The 13,238-nt window shown below is 49.3% G+C and overlaps 2 protein-coding genes across 3 annotated transcripts; both read right to left on the bottom strand.

Moving 5' to 3' along the window:
- Window positions 1–807: 807 nt before the first annotated feature.
- On the bottom strand, window positions 808–10,713 carry oscp1b (organic solute carrier partner 1b). Its single transcript, XM_079730844.1, has 11 exons — window positions 10,492–10,713; window positions 10,066–10,107; window positions 9,524–9,678; window positions 7,788–7,955; window positions 6,710–6,790; window positions 6,456–6,559; window positions 6,217–6,345; window positions 4,873–4,942; window positions 3,723–3,862; window positions 3,563–3,626; window positions 808–1,694 (listed from the first exon to the last, which is right to left on the bottom strand). The coding sequence occupies exons 1-11, from the start codon at window positions 10,601–10,603 to the stop codon at window positions 1,575–1,577; spliced, it is 1,185 nt and encodes a 394-aa protein (XP_079586970.1). The 5' UTR covers window positions 10,604–10,713; the 3' UTR covers window positions 808–1,574.
- A 212-nt stretch (window positions 10,714–10,925) lies between these two features.
- LOC307086423 (cornifelin-like) lies at window positions 10,926–13,223 on the bottom strand. 2 transcript variants are annotated; one of them, XM_079751630.1, is made up of 4 exons: window positions 12,942–13,223; window positions 12,017–12,137; window positions 11,783–11,919; window positions 10,926–11,310 (listed from the first exon to the last, which is right to left on the bottom strand). In XM_079751630.1, exons 2-4 carry the CDS (start codon window positions 12,126–12,128, stop codon window positions 11,212–11,214), a joined length of 348 nt encoding a protein of 115 aa, XP_079607756.1. In that variant the 5' UTR covers window positions 12,129–12,137; window positions 12,942–13,223; the 3' UTR covers window positions 10,926–11,211. The 2 variants fall into 2 exon arrangements, with proteins under 2 accessions (XP_079607756.1, XP_079607757.1); XM_079751631.1 differs by having other exon boundaries at window positions 12,017–12,134; window positions 12,942–13,222.
- Between the last annotated feature and the right edge of the window lie 15 nt (window positions 13,224–13,238).

The raw sequence follows: 13,238 nt of genomic DNA, 5'->3' as shown, positions 1-13,238 counted from the left end.
CGACTCTACAACAAAAATGGCGGCGCCCGTAAAGAGAATTATTAGGGGTCCTACGAAATCCTTAGGAACCCTATTCTAATCGTTATTATTATTAGGGGTCCTTACATTGCATCCAAAACACGTAGGCTCAGCTGTCGAATATGGCTATTAAGAGGAGATTCCATAGTATACCCATGCCAAATTGTAAGAATATATCTGGAAAAAAAACAAAAAAAACATTTGTTTGAAGTTCTCCCTTCTGCTCCATTGCCTCTACAATGCAGGCGGGGCCTTAAAGCAGTATACACGTAATTTCGCTAACATCTGTTTGACAGTGGATTTTGACACAGTATACTTTTGAAACATGGTTGGCGATTGTTTCGTTTTTAAGGCATACCTATGCCATATCACCATACCGACCAAGCTCACCATACATCCACGTACGGAAGACTTATATTTCTCAAAATACACTCTAATCTGCCCTTAGCAGTCTACGGTCATACGGTCCAAGTGTTGGTCATACTGTCATACAGTCGATTATACGGTCATACGGTCGTACTGTCGGTCACAAGGTAACACGGTCATACGGTCGTACTGTCGGTCATATGGTCATACTGTCGGTCAAACAGTCATTCTGTCGGTCAAACGATCATACTGTCGGTCAAACGATACTGTCGGTCATACTGACACTCATACGGTCATACTGCCAATCATGCGGTCATACTGACAATCATACGGTCATACTGTCGGTCATAGGGTCAACGTCAATAGCAATAAAGTAGCTCTACAAATGAATATGAACCATGACACAATGTAAGGATCTATTTATTGCAATAAGTTAATTCCTCGCCAGAATAATGACGGTTATTACTTAGCTTGAGTAGTTTGTATAATACAATTTGTCAACCTTCTTTTAAAAATATTAGCGTTGCCTTTATTAAGACCACATTCACTACTAGGAAGGGCGCCCCCTAGTGAAATCTATTTTATAACACTTCAACAATGAGCTTATGACCAATGAAGAAGCATCCATTATGTTAAAAAGTGGACAAATTAAGTTTTCTGTCTGTCATTTACAAACCATATTTTTTCAGCACCCGATGTTACTGTTAGATACCTGGGACCACAAGAGGCGTACGTAAAACATATCAGGTATGGGACAAGTGGTAGGTTACCCTGGAGTTGACCCCGTTTACTGAGGATAATGATCTTAATGTAGTTAATTCTTCTGCTGGAAGGATCAATCTTTTGCATTGCTATAGCAACCCCCCTTGGGTTTCACTGACCTGGATAACCTTCCAGTCCACACTCAAAGCTATTATGGGATGTATCGTTCACCTTTGAAATGGATATCAAATATTCGCCGTCCTCAAGACCCCAATGACAACAAGACTCGCTCTATAGACAGCCAGGAGTCGACCCTGGAGGCACTGGTGGCCTCAGTGAAGAGCCTCCCTCTGGGACCCCCTGGAGCCTCCCTCTGGGACCCCCTGGTGTCTTCCTCTGGGACCCCCTGGAGCCTTCATCCGGGACCCCCTACCCTACAGGACGCCCTACAGCAGCCCGGTCCCGACCCCGTCCTCAAGCGTCCTGGGTCACATCATGTCCATCATGGCCAGCAGGTCGTCCCCCTTGCTGCAGGCTTTGGGGGTGGGGTCTCCCTGCTCAGAAAACTCCCCCATGATCCTGGAGAGAGTTGCGTCGCTCTGCTGGTCCTGCAACAGGGAGGAAGGGGGCAGGGGTCAGACTATAGACTACCTGTAGGGTTAGGGGTCAGTCTATAGACTATAGTCTACCTGTAGGGTTAGGGGTCAGTCTATAGACTACCTGTAGGGTTAGGGGGTCAGTCTATAGACTATAGTCTACCTGTAGGGTTAGGGGTCAGTCTATAGTCTACCTGTAGGGTTAGGGGTCAGTCTATAGTCTACCTGTAGGGTTAGGGGTCAGACTATAGACTACCTGTAGGGTTAGGGGTCAGTCTATAGACTATAGTCTACCTGTACGGTTAGGGGTCAGTCTATAGACTACCTGTAGGGTTAGGGGGTCAGTCTATAGACTATAGTCTACCTGTAGGGTTAGGGGTCAGTCTATAGTCTACCTGTAGGGTTAGGGGTCAGTCTATAGTCTACCTGTAGGGTTAGGGGTCAGTCTATAGTCTACCTGTAGGGTTAGTGGGTCAGTCTATAGTCTACCTGTAGGGTCAGGGGGTTAGTCTATAGACTACCTGTAGGGTTAGGGGGTCAGTCTATAGACTATAGTCTACCTGTAGGGTTAGGGGTAAGTCTATAGTCTACCTGTAGGGTTAGGGGTCAGTCTATAGACTACCTCTAGGGTTAGGGGGTCAGTCTATAGACTATAGTCTACCTGTAGGGTTAGGGGTCAGTCTATAGTCTACCTGTAGGGTTAGGGGTCAGTCGATAGTCTACCTGTAGGGTTAGGGGTCAGTCTATAGACTATAGTCTACCTGTAGGGTTAGTAGGTCAGTCTATAGACTATAGACTACCTGTAGGGTTAGTAGGTCAGTCTATAGACTACAGTCTACCTGTAGGGTTAGGGGTCAGTCTATAGTCTACCTGTAGGGTTAGGGGTCAGTCTATAGACTATAGTCTACCTGTAGGGTTAGGGGTCAGTCTATAGTCTACCTGTAGGGTTAGGGGTCAGTCTATAGTCTACCTGTAGGGTTAGTAGGTCAGTCTATAGACTATAGTCTACCTGTAGGGTTAAGGGTCAGTCTATAGTCTACCTGTAGGGATAGGGGTCAGTCTATAGTCTACCTGTAGGGTTAGGGGTCAGTCTATAGTCTACCTGTAGGGTTAGTGGGTCAGTCTATAGTCTACCGGTAGGGTCAGGGGGTTAGTCTATAGACTACCTGTAGGGTTAGGGGGTCAGTCTATAGACTATAGTCTACCTATAGGGTTAGGGGTCAGTCTATAGTCTACCTGTAGGGTTAGGGGTCAGTCTATAGACTACCTGTAGGGCTAGGGGGTCAGTCTATAGACTATAGTCTACCTGTAGGGTTAGGGGTCAGTCTATAGTCTACCTGTAGGGTTAGGGGTCAGTCTATAGACTACCTGTAGGGTTAGGGGGTCAGTGTATAGACTATAGTCTACCTGTAGGGTTAGGGGTCAGTCTATAGTCTACCTGTAGGGTTAGGGGTCAGTCTATAGTCTACCTGTAGGGTCAGGGGGTTAGTCTGTAGACTATCTGTAGGGTTAGGGGGTCAGTCTATAGACCATAGTCTACCTGTAGGGTTAGGGGTCAGTCTATAGACTATAGTCTACCTGTAGGGTTAGGGGTCAGTCTATAGTCTACCTGTAGGGTTAGGGGTCAGTCTATAGACTATAGTCTACCTGTAGGGTTAGGGGTCAGTCTATAGTCTACCTGTAGGGTTAGGGGTCAGTCTATAGTCTACCTGTAAGGTTAGGGGTCAGTCTATAGACTATAGTCTACCTGTAGGGTTAGGGGTCAGTCTATAGTCTACCTGTAGGGTTAGGGGTCAGTCTATAGTCTACCTGTAGGGTTAGGGGTTAGGGTTAGTGGGTGTGGGGGTTAGGCGGTGTGGGGAGAGGGGGTTAGGCTGTACCTTGGTAGCTTGTATGTTAAGCACTCCGTATGAAAGCTCGTCTGGTCGGGACATCAGAGCCTCCCTGGGAAGACGTGCACGTTACTAAATCACATCAAACTTTATAAAAATTGATAAGAGCCAACCAGAGACCAAGAACAACAAAAGATCTCAGTCTTACTCCTCTTCCTCGTCTGTGGCGAAGAGGTTGACCCTGAAGCCGCTGTCAGTGCTTCCTGGTTTCTGGACCTCCAGGCCTCCCATGAGCCGAGCTAGCATGTTGAGCTCCTCTTTAGCTAGCGGGTTGGGGGTCGTGTTCACCTGGAACATAGCACAGCGCTAGGCTAGTCCTTCACCTGGAACATAGCACAGCGCTAGGCTAGTCCTTCACCTGGAACATAGCACAGGGCTAGGCTAGTCCTTCACCTGGAACATAGCACAGGGCTAGGCTAGTCCTTCACCTGGAACATAGCACAGCGCTAGGCTAGTCTGTTATCCTGGAACATAGCACAGGGCTAGGCTAGTCTGTTATCCTGGAACATAGCACAGCGCTAGGCTAGTCTGTTATCCTGGAACATAGCACAGCCCTAGGCTAGTCGTTCACCTGGAACATAGCACAGCGCTAGGCTAGTCTGTTATCCTGGAACATAGCACAGCGCTAGGCAAGTCTGTTATCCTGGAACATAGCACAGGGCTAGGCTAGTCCTTCACCTGGAACATAGCACAGCGCTAGGCTAGTCCTTCACCTGGAACATAGCACAGCGCTAGGCTCGTCCTTCACCTGGAACATAGCACAGCGCTAGGCTAGTCTGTTATCCTGGAACATAGCACAGCGGTAGGCTAGTCTGTTATCCTGGAACATAGCACAGCGCTAGGCTAGTCTGTTATCCTGGAACATAGCACAGCGCTAGGCTAGTCCTTCACCTGGAACATAGCACAGCGCTAGGCTCGTCCTTCACCTGGAACATAGCACAGCACTAGGCTAGTCTGTTATCCTGGAACATAGCACAGCGGTAGGCTAGTCTGTTATTCTGGAACATAGCACAGCGGTAGGCTAGTCTGTTATCCTTGAACATAGCACAGCGCTAGGCTAGTCTGTTATCCTGGAACATAGAACAGCGCTAGGCTAGTCCTTCACCTGGAACATAGCACAGCACTAGGCTAGTCCTTCACCTGGAACATAGCACAGCGCTAGGCTAGTCTGTTATCCTGGAACATAGCACAGGGCTAGGCTAGTCTGTTATCCTGGAACATAGCACAGCGCTAGGCTAGTCTGTTGATGATAGGGCTAAGCTCAGCTTAGTGCTATCACCTAGCTCAGCATCACTGACCTTGGTGTTCTGAGCAGAGTTCTTAGAGGTTCCGGACATGTGGGTCTCCACCGGGCGACTCACACTGTACCTAACACACACACACACACACACACACACTGTCTGACAGGATGTATCCCCAGGAGGAGCTCAGCTTCAGGGGGTGAGGGGGGGAGGGGGTCATGGTGTCATGGAGTCATGGTGTGAGGGGGTGAGGGTGTCATGGTGTCCTGGTGTGAAGGGGTGAGGGTGTCCTGGTGTGAAGGGGTGAGGGTGTCCTGGTGTGAGGGGGTGAGGGTGTCATGGTGTCCTGGTGTGAGGGGGTGAGGGTGTCATGGTGTGAGGGGGTGAGGGTGTCCTGGTGTGAAGGGGTGAGGGTGTCCTGGTGTGAAGGGGTGAGGGTGTCCTGGTGTGAGGGGGTGAGGGTGTCCTGGTGTGAAGGGGTGAGGGTGTCATGGTGTGAGGGGGTGAGGGTGTCATGGTGTGAGGGGGTGAGGGTGTCATGGTGTGAAGGGGTGAGGGTGTCCTGGTGTGAGGGTGTCATGGTGTCCTGGTGTGAAGGGGTGAGGGTGTCCTGGTGTGAAGGGGTGAGGGTGTCCTGGTGTGAAGGGGTGAGGGTGTCCTGGTGTGAAGGGGTGAGGGTGTCCTGGTGTGAAGGGGTGAGGGTGTCCTGGTGTGAAGGGGTGAGGGTGTCCTGGTGTGAAGGGGTGAGGGTGTCCTGGTGTGAAGGGGTGAGGGTGTCATGGTGTGAAGGGGTGAGGGTGTCATGGTGTGAGGGGGTGAGGGTGTCATGGTGTGAGGGGGTGAGGGTGTCATGGTGTGAAGGGGTGAGGGTGTCCTGGTGTCATGGTGTGAGGGTGTCATGGTGTCATGGTGTCATGGTGTCATGGTGTCATGCTGTGAGGGGGTGAGGGTGTCTTGGTGTCATGGTGTGAGGGTGTCATGGTGTCATGGTGTGAGGGTGTCATGGTGTCATGGTGTCATGGTGTCATGGTGTCATGGTGTCATGCTGTGAGGGGGTGAGGGTGTCATGGTGTCATGGTGTCATGGTGTCATGGTGTCATGCTGTGAGGGGGTGAGGGTGTCTTGGTGTCATGGTGTCATGGTGTGATGGTGTCATGGTGTCATGGTGTCATGGTGTGAGGGTGTCATGGTGTCATGGTGTCATGGTGTCATGGTGTGAGGGTGTCATGGTGTCATGGTGTCATGGTGTCATGGTGTCATGGTGTCATGGTGTCATGGTGTCATGGTGTCATGCTGTGAGGGGGTGAGGGTGTCTTGGTGTCATGGTGTCATGCTGTGAGCGGGTGAGGGTGTCTTGGTGAGCGTTTCATGGTGACCGTGTATGGGTGGAGGAGGTCCTACATGTTGGTGCCCAGCTTGATGACACGGTCCCCAAACATCTCCAGGGAGCCCTGCCGCAGAGCGCTGCTGTAGGTTCCTCCGCTCGGGAACTGGAACCGCCTCGACTCCTCCCCGTTACAGCGGAACATCCTGGACCAATCACAGAGCAGCTCAACGTCCTGGACCAATCACAAACCTGTGTGTGTGTGTGTGTGTGTGTGTGTGTGTGTGTGTGTGTGTGTGTGTGTGTGTGTGTGTACCTGATCAGACTGGGGACCTGCGTTCCATGCGGTACGGGTCCACTGGTCGGGAGGACGAAGCGTCCGTTGGAGTTCTGGACCTTGTCCTTGAGGAAGATGGACACCTAAAGGGAAGCATGAGACATAGAGATATAGAGATATACTATAGACACAAACACACACACAGACACATACACACACACACACTATGTGTTGTAAACATAAGTCAATTAATCAAGAAATAACATACTGTATCTATAAATTCTAGATATTACCCTGATGTGCATGTCTTGGAAGAAGATGAGCAGAGTTTGTCTGATAAGCTGGAACTCTCCGCTGGAGAGGGGAGTGTAGATCTGGACAGAATGAGACAGGGACGCTGGGTCAGTATGAGAGGGTAAAGATAAGGTTAGGTACCGCTATGAGCTGCTGGTAGGGTTAAGATAAGGTTAGGTACCGCTATGAGCAGCTGGTAGGGTTAAGATAAGGTTAGGTACGGCTATGAGCAGCTGGTAGGGTTAAGATAAGGTTAGGTACCGCTATGAGCAGCTGGTAGGGTAAAGATAAGGTTAGGTACCTCTATGAGCAGCTGGTAGGGTAAAGATAAGGTTAGGTACCTCTATGAGCTGCTGGTAGGGTTAAGATAAGGTTAGGTACCTCTATGAGCTGCTGGTAGGGTTAAGATAAGGGTAGGTACCTCTATGAGGTGCTGGTAGGGTTAAGTTAAGGTAAGGTTCAGTGCCTCTATGAGCTGGCGGTAGGTCGGTAGGGTTAAGGTAAGTTAAGGTTCAGTGCCTCTATGAGCTGGCGGAAGGTCGGTAGGGTTAAGGTAAGTTAAGGTTCAGTACCTCTATGAGCTGGCGGTAGGTCGGTAGGGTTAAGTTAAGGTAAGGTTCAGTGCCTCTATGAGCTGGCGGTAGGTTGGTAGGGTTAAGTTAAGTTAAGGTTCAGTGCCTCTATGAGCTGGCGGTAGGTCGGTACGGTTAAGTTAAGTTAAGGTTCAGTGCCTCTATGAGCTGGCGGTAGGTCGGTAGGGTTAAGGTAAGGTTCAGTACCTCTATGAGCTGGCGGTAGGTCGTTAGGGTTAAGGTAAGGTTCAGTACCTCTATGAGCTGGCGGTAGGTCGGTAGGGTTAAGTTAAGGTAAGGTTCAGTACCTCTATGAGCTGGCGGTAGGTCGGTACGGTTAAGTTAAGGTTCAGTACCTCTATGAGCTGGCGGTAGGTCGGTACGGTTAAGTTAAGGTTCAGTACCTCTATGAGCTGGCGGTAGGTCGGTAGGGTTAAGTTAAGGTAAGGTTCAGTACCTCTATGAGCTGGCGGTAGGTCGGTAGGGTTAAGTTAAGGTTCAGTACCTCTATGAGCTGGCGGTAGGTGTCGTCCACCTGGCTCAGGATGGGCGGGGCCTCCTTCACCAGGTCCTTGATGGCGTCCATGTGGTTGAAGGAGACCAGCAGCAAGTCTTTGGGCCGCGGGCACAGCAGCACCTGGTACTTAAAGGCCATGGTCATCAGGTCGTACAGCTGGGGGACGGGGGGAGAGGGGGGAGAGAGGGTGAGTTAGGGGTCATCAGGTCGTACAGCTGAGGGAGGGGGGAGAGGGTGAGTTAGGGGTCATCAGGTCATACAGTTGGGGGGGGGGCGAGAGGGTACGGTGTGTTGGGTCCCTTGGGGCCCAAGAGGTTGTGTAGAGTCCCAGGCAAGCTAGCTTGTCAATGCTACCTGTATGCTAGGTGATATTTAAAGCTAAGCTAGGTACCTTGTCCATGCTACCTGCATGCTAGGTGCTATGTTAAGAGCTAGGATAGGTACCCTCTTCATGCTACCTGTATGCTAGGTGCTATGTTTAGAGCAAGGATAGGTACCCTGTCCATGCTACCTGTGTGCTACGTGCTATGTTTAGAGCTAGACTAGGAACCTTGTCCATGCTACCTGTGTGCTAGGTGCTATGTTTAGAGCTGGGCTAGGTACCTTGTCCATGCTACCTGTGTGCTAGGTGCTATTTTTAGAGCTAGGCTAGGAACATTGTCCATGCTACCTGTGTGCAAGGTGCTATGTTAAGAGCTAGGCTAGGTACCTTGTCCATGCTACCTGTGTGCTAGGTGCTATGTTTAGAGCTAGGCTAGGTACCTTGTCCATGCTACCTGTGTGCTAGGTGCTATGTATAGAGCTAGGCTAGGTACCTTGTCCATTCTACCTGTGTGCTAGGTGCTATGTTTAGAGCTAGGTACCTTGTCCATGCTACCTGTGTGCTAGGTGCTATGTTTAGAGCTAGACAAGGTACCTTGTCCATGCTACCTGTGTGCTAGGTGCTATGTTTAGAGCTAGGCTAGGTACCTTGTCCATGCTACCTGTGTGCTAGGTGCTATGTTCAGAGCTAGTATAGGAACCTTGTCCATGCTACCTGTGTGCTAGGTGCTATGTTCAGAGCTAGGCTAGGTACCTTGTCCATGCTAACTGTGTGCTAGGTGCTATGTTTAGAGCTAGGCTAGGTACCTTGTCCATGCTACCTGTGTGCTAGGTGCTATGTTCAGAGCTAGGCTAGGAACCTTGTCCATGCTACCTGTGTGCTAGGTGCTATGTTCAGAGCTAGACTAGGTAGCTTGTCCATGCTACCTGTGTGCTAGGTGCTATGTTCAGAGCTAGGCTAGGTACCTTGTCCATGCTACCTATGTGCTAGGTGCTATGTTCAGAGCTAGGCTAGGTACCTTGTCGATGCTACCTGTGTGCTAGGTGCTATGCTCAGAGCTAGGTACCTTGTCCATGCTACCTGTGTGCTAGGCGCTATGTTCAGAGCTAGGTACCTTGTCCATGCTACCTGTGTGCTAGGTGCTATGTTCAGAGCTAGGTACCTTGTCCATGCTACCTGTGTGCTAGGCGCTATGTTCAGAGCTAGGTACCTTGTCCATGCTACCTGTGTGCTAGGCGCTATGTTCAGAGCTAGGTACCTTGTCCATGCTACCTGTGTGCTAGGTGCTATGTTCAGAGCTAGGTACCTTGTCCATGCTACCTGTGTGCTAGGCGCTATGTTCAGAGCTAGGTACCTTGTCCATGCTACCTGTGTGCTAGGCGCTATGTTCAGAGCTAGGTACCTTGTCCATGCTGGCCTGGTTGAGCCTCATGATGGAGGCGTGGGCCAGCCGGTCGAACACCGTGCGCAGGGCCTTCTTGGAGTACAGCTCCTGGGGCTTGAACAGCTCTTCCAGGAACTTCTTGTTGAACATGGTGGTGATGATGTCGTTCATCACTGCACATGGAGACGGAGTTCACCACAGACAGACAGTGAGCCAGGGGTTACCCAGAAGCCCTTGCTATCGCAGTGGCTAGTAAGCAGCGATCTAAGGCCGGCCCCCCAAGCCTCTGTCCCGCGGCCCTAGGAAGCAGCAGCCCTGGAACCCCCCCCCCCCCCCCCCCCCCCCCCGGCCCCCCAAGGACGTTACACATCACCCACCATGGGGCCCCTCCACCCCTGTTACACCTCACCCACCATGGGGCCCCTCCACCCCTGTTACACCTCACCCACCATCGGGGCCACCAGGGACCTTTACACCAAACCCACCATGGTCCTTCTGGTTCTAGGCCCAAAGCAACAGCTGAGACTAGGGAGCCAGAGAAGCCAAAGGAGCCATACTACCTCTCCTTCTGTCCTTCTCTATCCAGTCAGCTTCGGACGAGACTTTATAGTCAAAGGAGACAAACGTCGTCAGGTTGTCCTGGTAACCAGGGGATGGTTAACACATGAACTGGTATGGCCCCATCATGTATGGTTCATTCATTGTGAATCAAATCCAAGGTTACAATAATTAGTTAATAATGCAACAGCAGCTTGGATAGTTGTGCTTTGAACGAATTACGACAAGACTTTAATTAATATACAATCGTCCACCTGCAGGTGAATATTATACATCTTCAAGACAGGTTAATACGTCCTACTGAAGGGAAGTGAACACGTGAACTCCATCACATGGGTACCGGGTACTGAAGAGAGGTGATCGTGATGCTGGGTACCGGGTACTGAGAAGTGAACACATGAACTACATCACGTGAGGACGTCAAGTACCTTTGCGGGCCTTGTCGGGCGGGATACTCTGCGCGCGGAGCCGCTGGTCCAGGATGTAGAGCATCTCCCCGCCGAGCCCGAGGAACAGCAACGGGAGGGTCCGCGACGACATCGAGCCCTAACTCACCTAAACCTAGTTAACTACCGACACACGGGGTGTACTACCAATACAACTACAAATACTCGGTGTGTTACTCTCAATAACCGGCGTGTTACTCTTAATACTCGGTGAGTACCGGTTGTACGGCTCAGGGGGCGGGCCGCGGTCAGCGTTTTCTTGTTGCCAGGCCACGGATCCAACAGCCAATCAGATCCATGTATATAAATACCCAGGGTAGACGGAGGGTGCCAACAGCCAATCAGATCTATGTATATACGAGGCCGGGCCAACAGCCAATCAGAGGTCATTATAAAGAGACGTGGGGTATCACCGGTTTAACGGTAAACGGTTTATCGGTTTATTGATTTCTGGTCAATAACGTAAACAGTGAACTTGTAGTTGAAACAGTTCGGTTCAATCATGTGTTTCCTCCATATATTCTTGAAAAAAAATTATCGCACACATTTTCACTACATGATCAACAGTAAACAACGTTTAATTAACAATGTTAATTCAGAATAAATTCAATGAAATGGATGAACACTCAGGATAAAGCAGACAGGAGAGATAAGAGATAACTTTATAGAAAAAACTTTATAGAGATAACTTTATAGATCAGTCTAAACGTCTCCGTTCCTGCTGCGCATCTCTCGCGCCATCCTGCACACCTCGAGCCAACCGCAGCACGACGTCATCAGCGCGTCATTCAGGATGCTACCCTGTAGGGTCACACAGCCAATTAGTCAATTGACTTAAAGGAGACATCTCATACCACCAGGTGTGAGTGTGATTAGCCATTACAAGCCGTTTTCAAAATGTGCAGCATTGTGACATCATAGGTGGGCGTGTTCATCTAGATGTGTGACGGATAGATGGACACGCCAACCTGTGATGTCACAATGCTGCACATTGTCAAACCTGCTTGTAATGGCTAATCACACTCACACCTGGTGGTATGAGATGTCCCCTTTAAAGAGAACTCAAGAACAGATATAAGCTGCGAATGGGGCTGATAGCGGATCATAGGTATGACTGAGATAAAGGGAACTTAACCTGAATTAAATTGAAATTGGACCGTAACTATCGATTACTATCAATCTATCATCATAACTATCAAAACATGTGTTGGTCGTAACTCACACAACGTGAACGCCTGTATTGGTCATGTGTTCTCAGGTGGACTGTAGTTACCTGGATACCATAGGTGAGTCTCATGTGTGTCCTCATAGCAGTCATCCCTCCGGGGACGATGCCCAGGCAGAAGCCCTCTCCGTAGCGGTGGGCGCTGTAGCAGCCCAGCGCCAGGGGGCACAGGCAGCCCAGACAGCCTGAGGAACACGGACACCTTGTACATGGTTCTCACTCCTGACACCTCTCCTACTTGACTGTCTGTGTGTCTGTGCGTGTGCGTGTGTGTGTGCTTACAGATGGGCATGTCGTTGAAACAGGAGCAGAGGCTGGAGCTCCAGGCACCGGTCTGGACGTTGGTCCCGTAGGAGCTGGCCCCTGGCTGCTGGCTCACCACCGGGTTGGACATGTTCACCTGCTTCATAAACACACATCTGATCCCACCTGGTGTACAGCTGAATCACACACACACCACAGCTTAAAGATACGACAAGGATAGAACTAGTTAGGACGTACCAACCAGTAACTACTTTTTATTTGATGATTTATCAAACATCGAACTTCATATGATGTACTAATCCGCTAGTACTCTGTAATGATTTAACAAACCCCTTCAGTAATTACTTATGATTCACCAATCCTTGTTATGATGTACCATACCTCAAATAAGTAATAAATGGAAACTAACAAAACATGTAATAATATTGATCTAGTGGTTAATCCTTTAAAAAGGATTGCTCAGTCTAGACGCTTGTGTGCAAGAAGGGACAAAGGATGTGAACTATACGAAGTGTTACCAAAAGATAACCCTAAGGCGAGCTACTTACATCCTAGTGTTAACTACTGATGAGACTATAGTAAATGGAAAATAGTGTATGATTTAACCTACCCAACTACATACCCAACCAACTACCTAACCAACCACCTACCTCAGTAACTAAAGCTGCCCTCCCAATCTTTATTTCAGAGACTTATTCATTGCTTGTGAAAGTGTTTATCCCGTGTTGCATTACACATTGAAATATTACCATTATTACTATGATTATTAAATTGTTAGCCATAGCCCATTTGAAGGTACCTTAAACATTATTATTTGAATTACTATGTTAAATCGTTGGTCAAAACTAAAACTAGTCATCATTAAGGATGATTCAAGTTTAACAACCATAACTACTATTAATAAGGCATAAATGAACACTGTTAGCTGAAAACCATAGCATACCTCAGAAAGGTGGAGTCTGAAGACGCTGGAAATGTGAAATGTTCAGAGGTGTTGACACGAGAAGAGAGGCTGAGATCAGCGAGTTAACCACAGGAAGCTGACAAACACCAGAATCACAAGCTGCTCTCCAGAGCTGTGAAAGATCACTGGTGACCAGACAACGGAGACGGCGTATTTAAGGGGAGCAACGCGTCATCAGGTGGTTTAAGGGAAACAACAGCGTTACGTTAAGGTGTTTCAACACCTCTTCTCTGCTAACTTTGTTTAATCTAGAGCGACCTCCCCTAGATACAACAG

Source organism: Pollachius pollachius (assembly GCF_949987615.1).
Source record: "Pollachius pollachius genome assembly, chromosome: 1".
Lineage (NCBI taxonomy): Eukaryota > Metazoa > Chordata > Actinopteri > Gadiformes > Gadidae > Pollachius > Pollachius pollachius.
The sequence above is the reverse complement of the archived record's forward strand: the minus strand, read 5'-3'. Positions and strand labels throughout refer to the sequence as shown.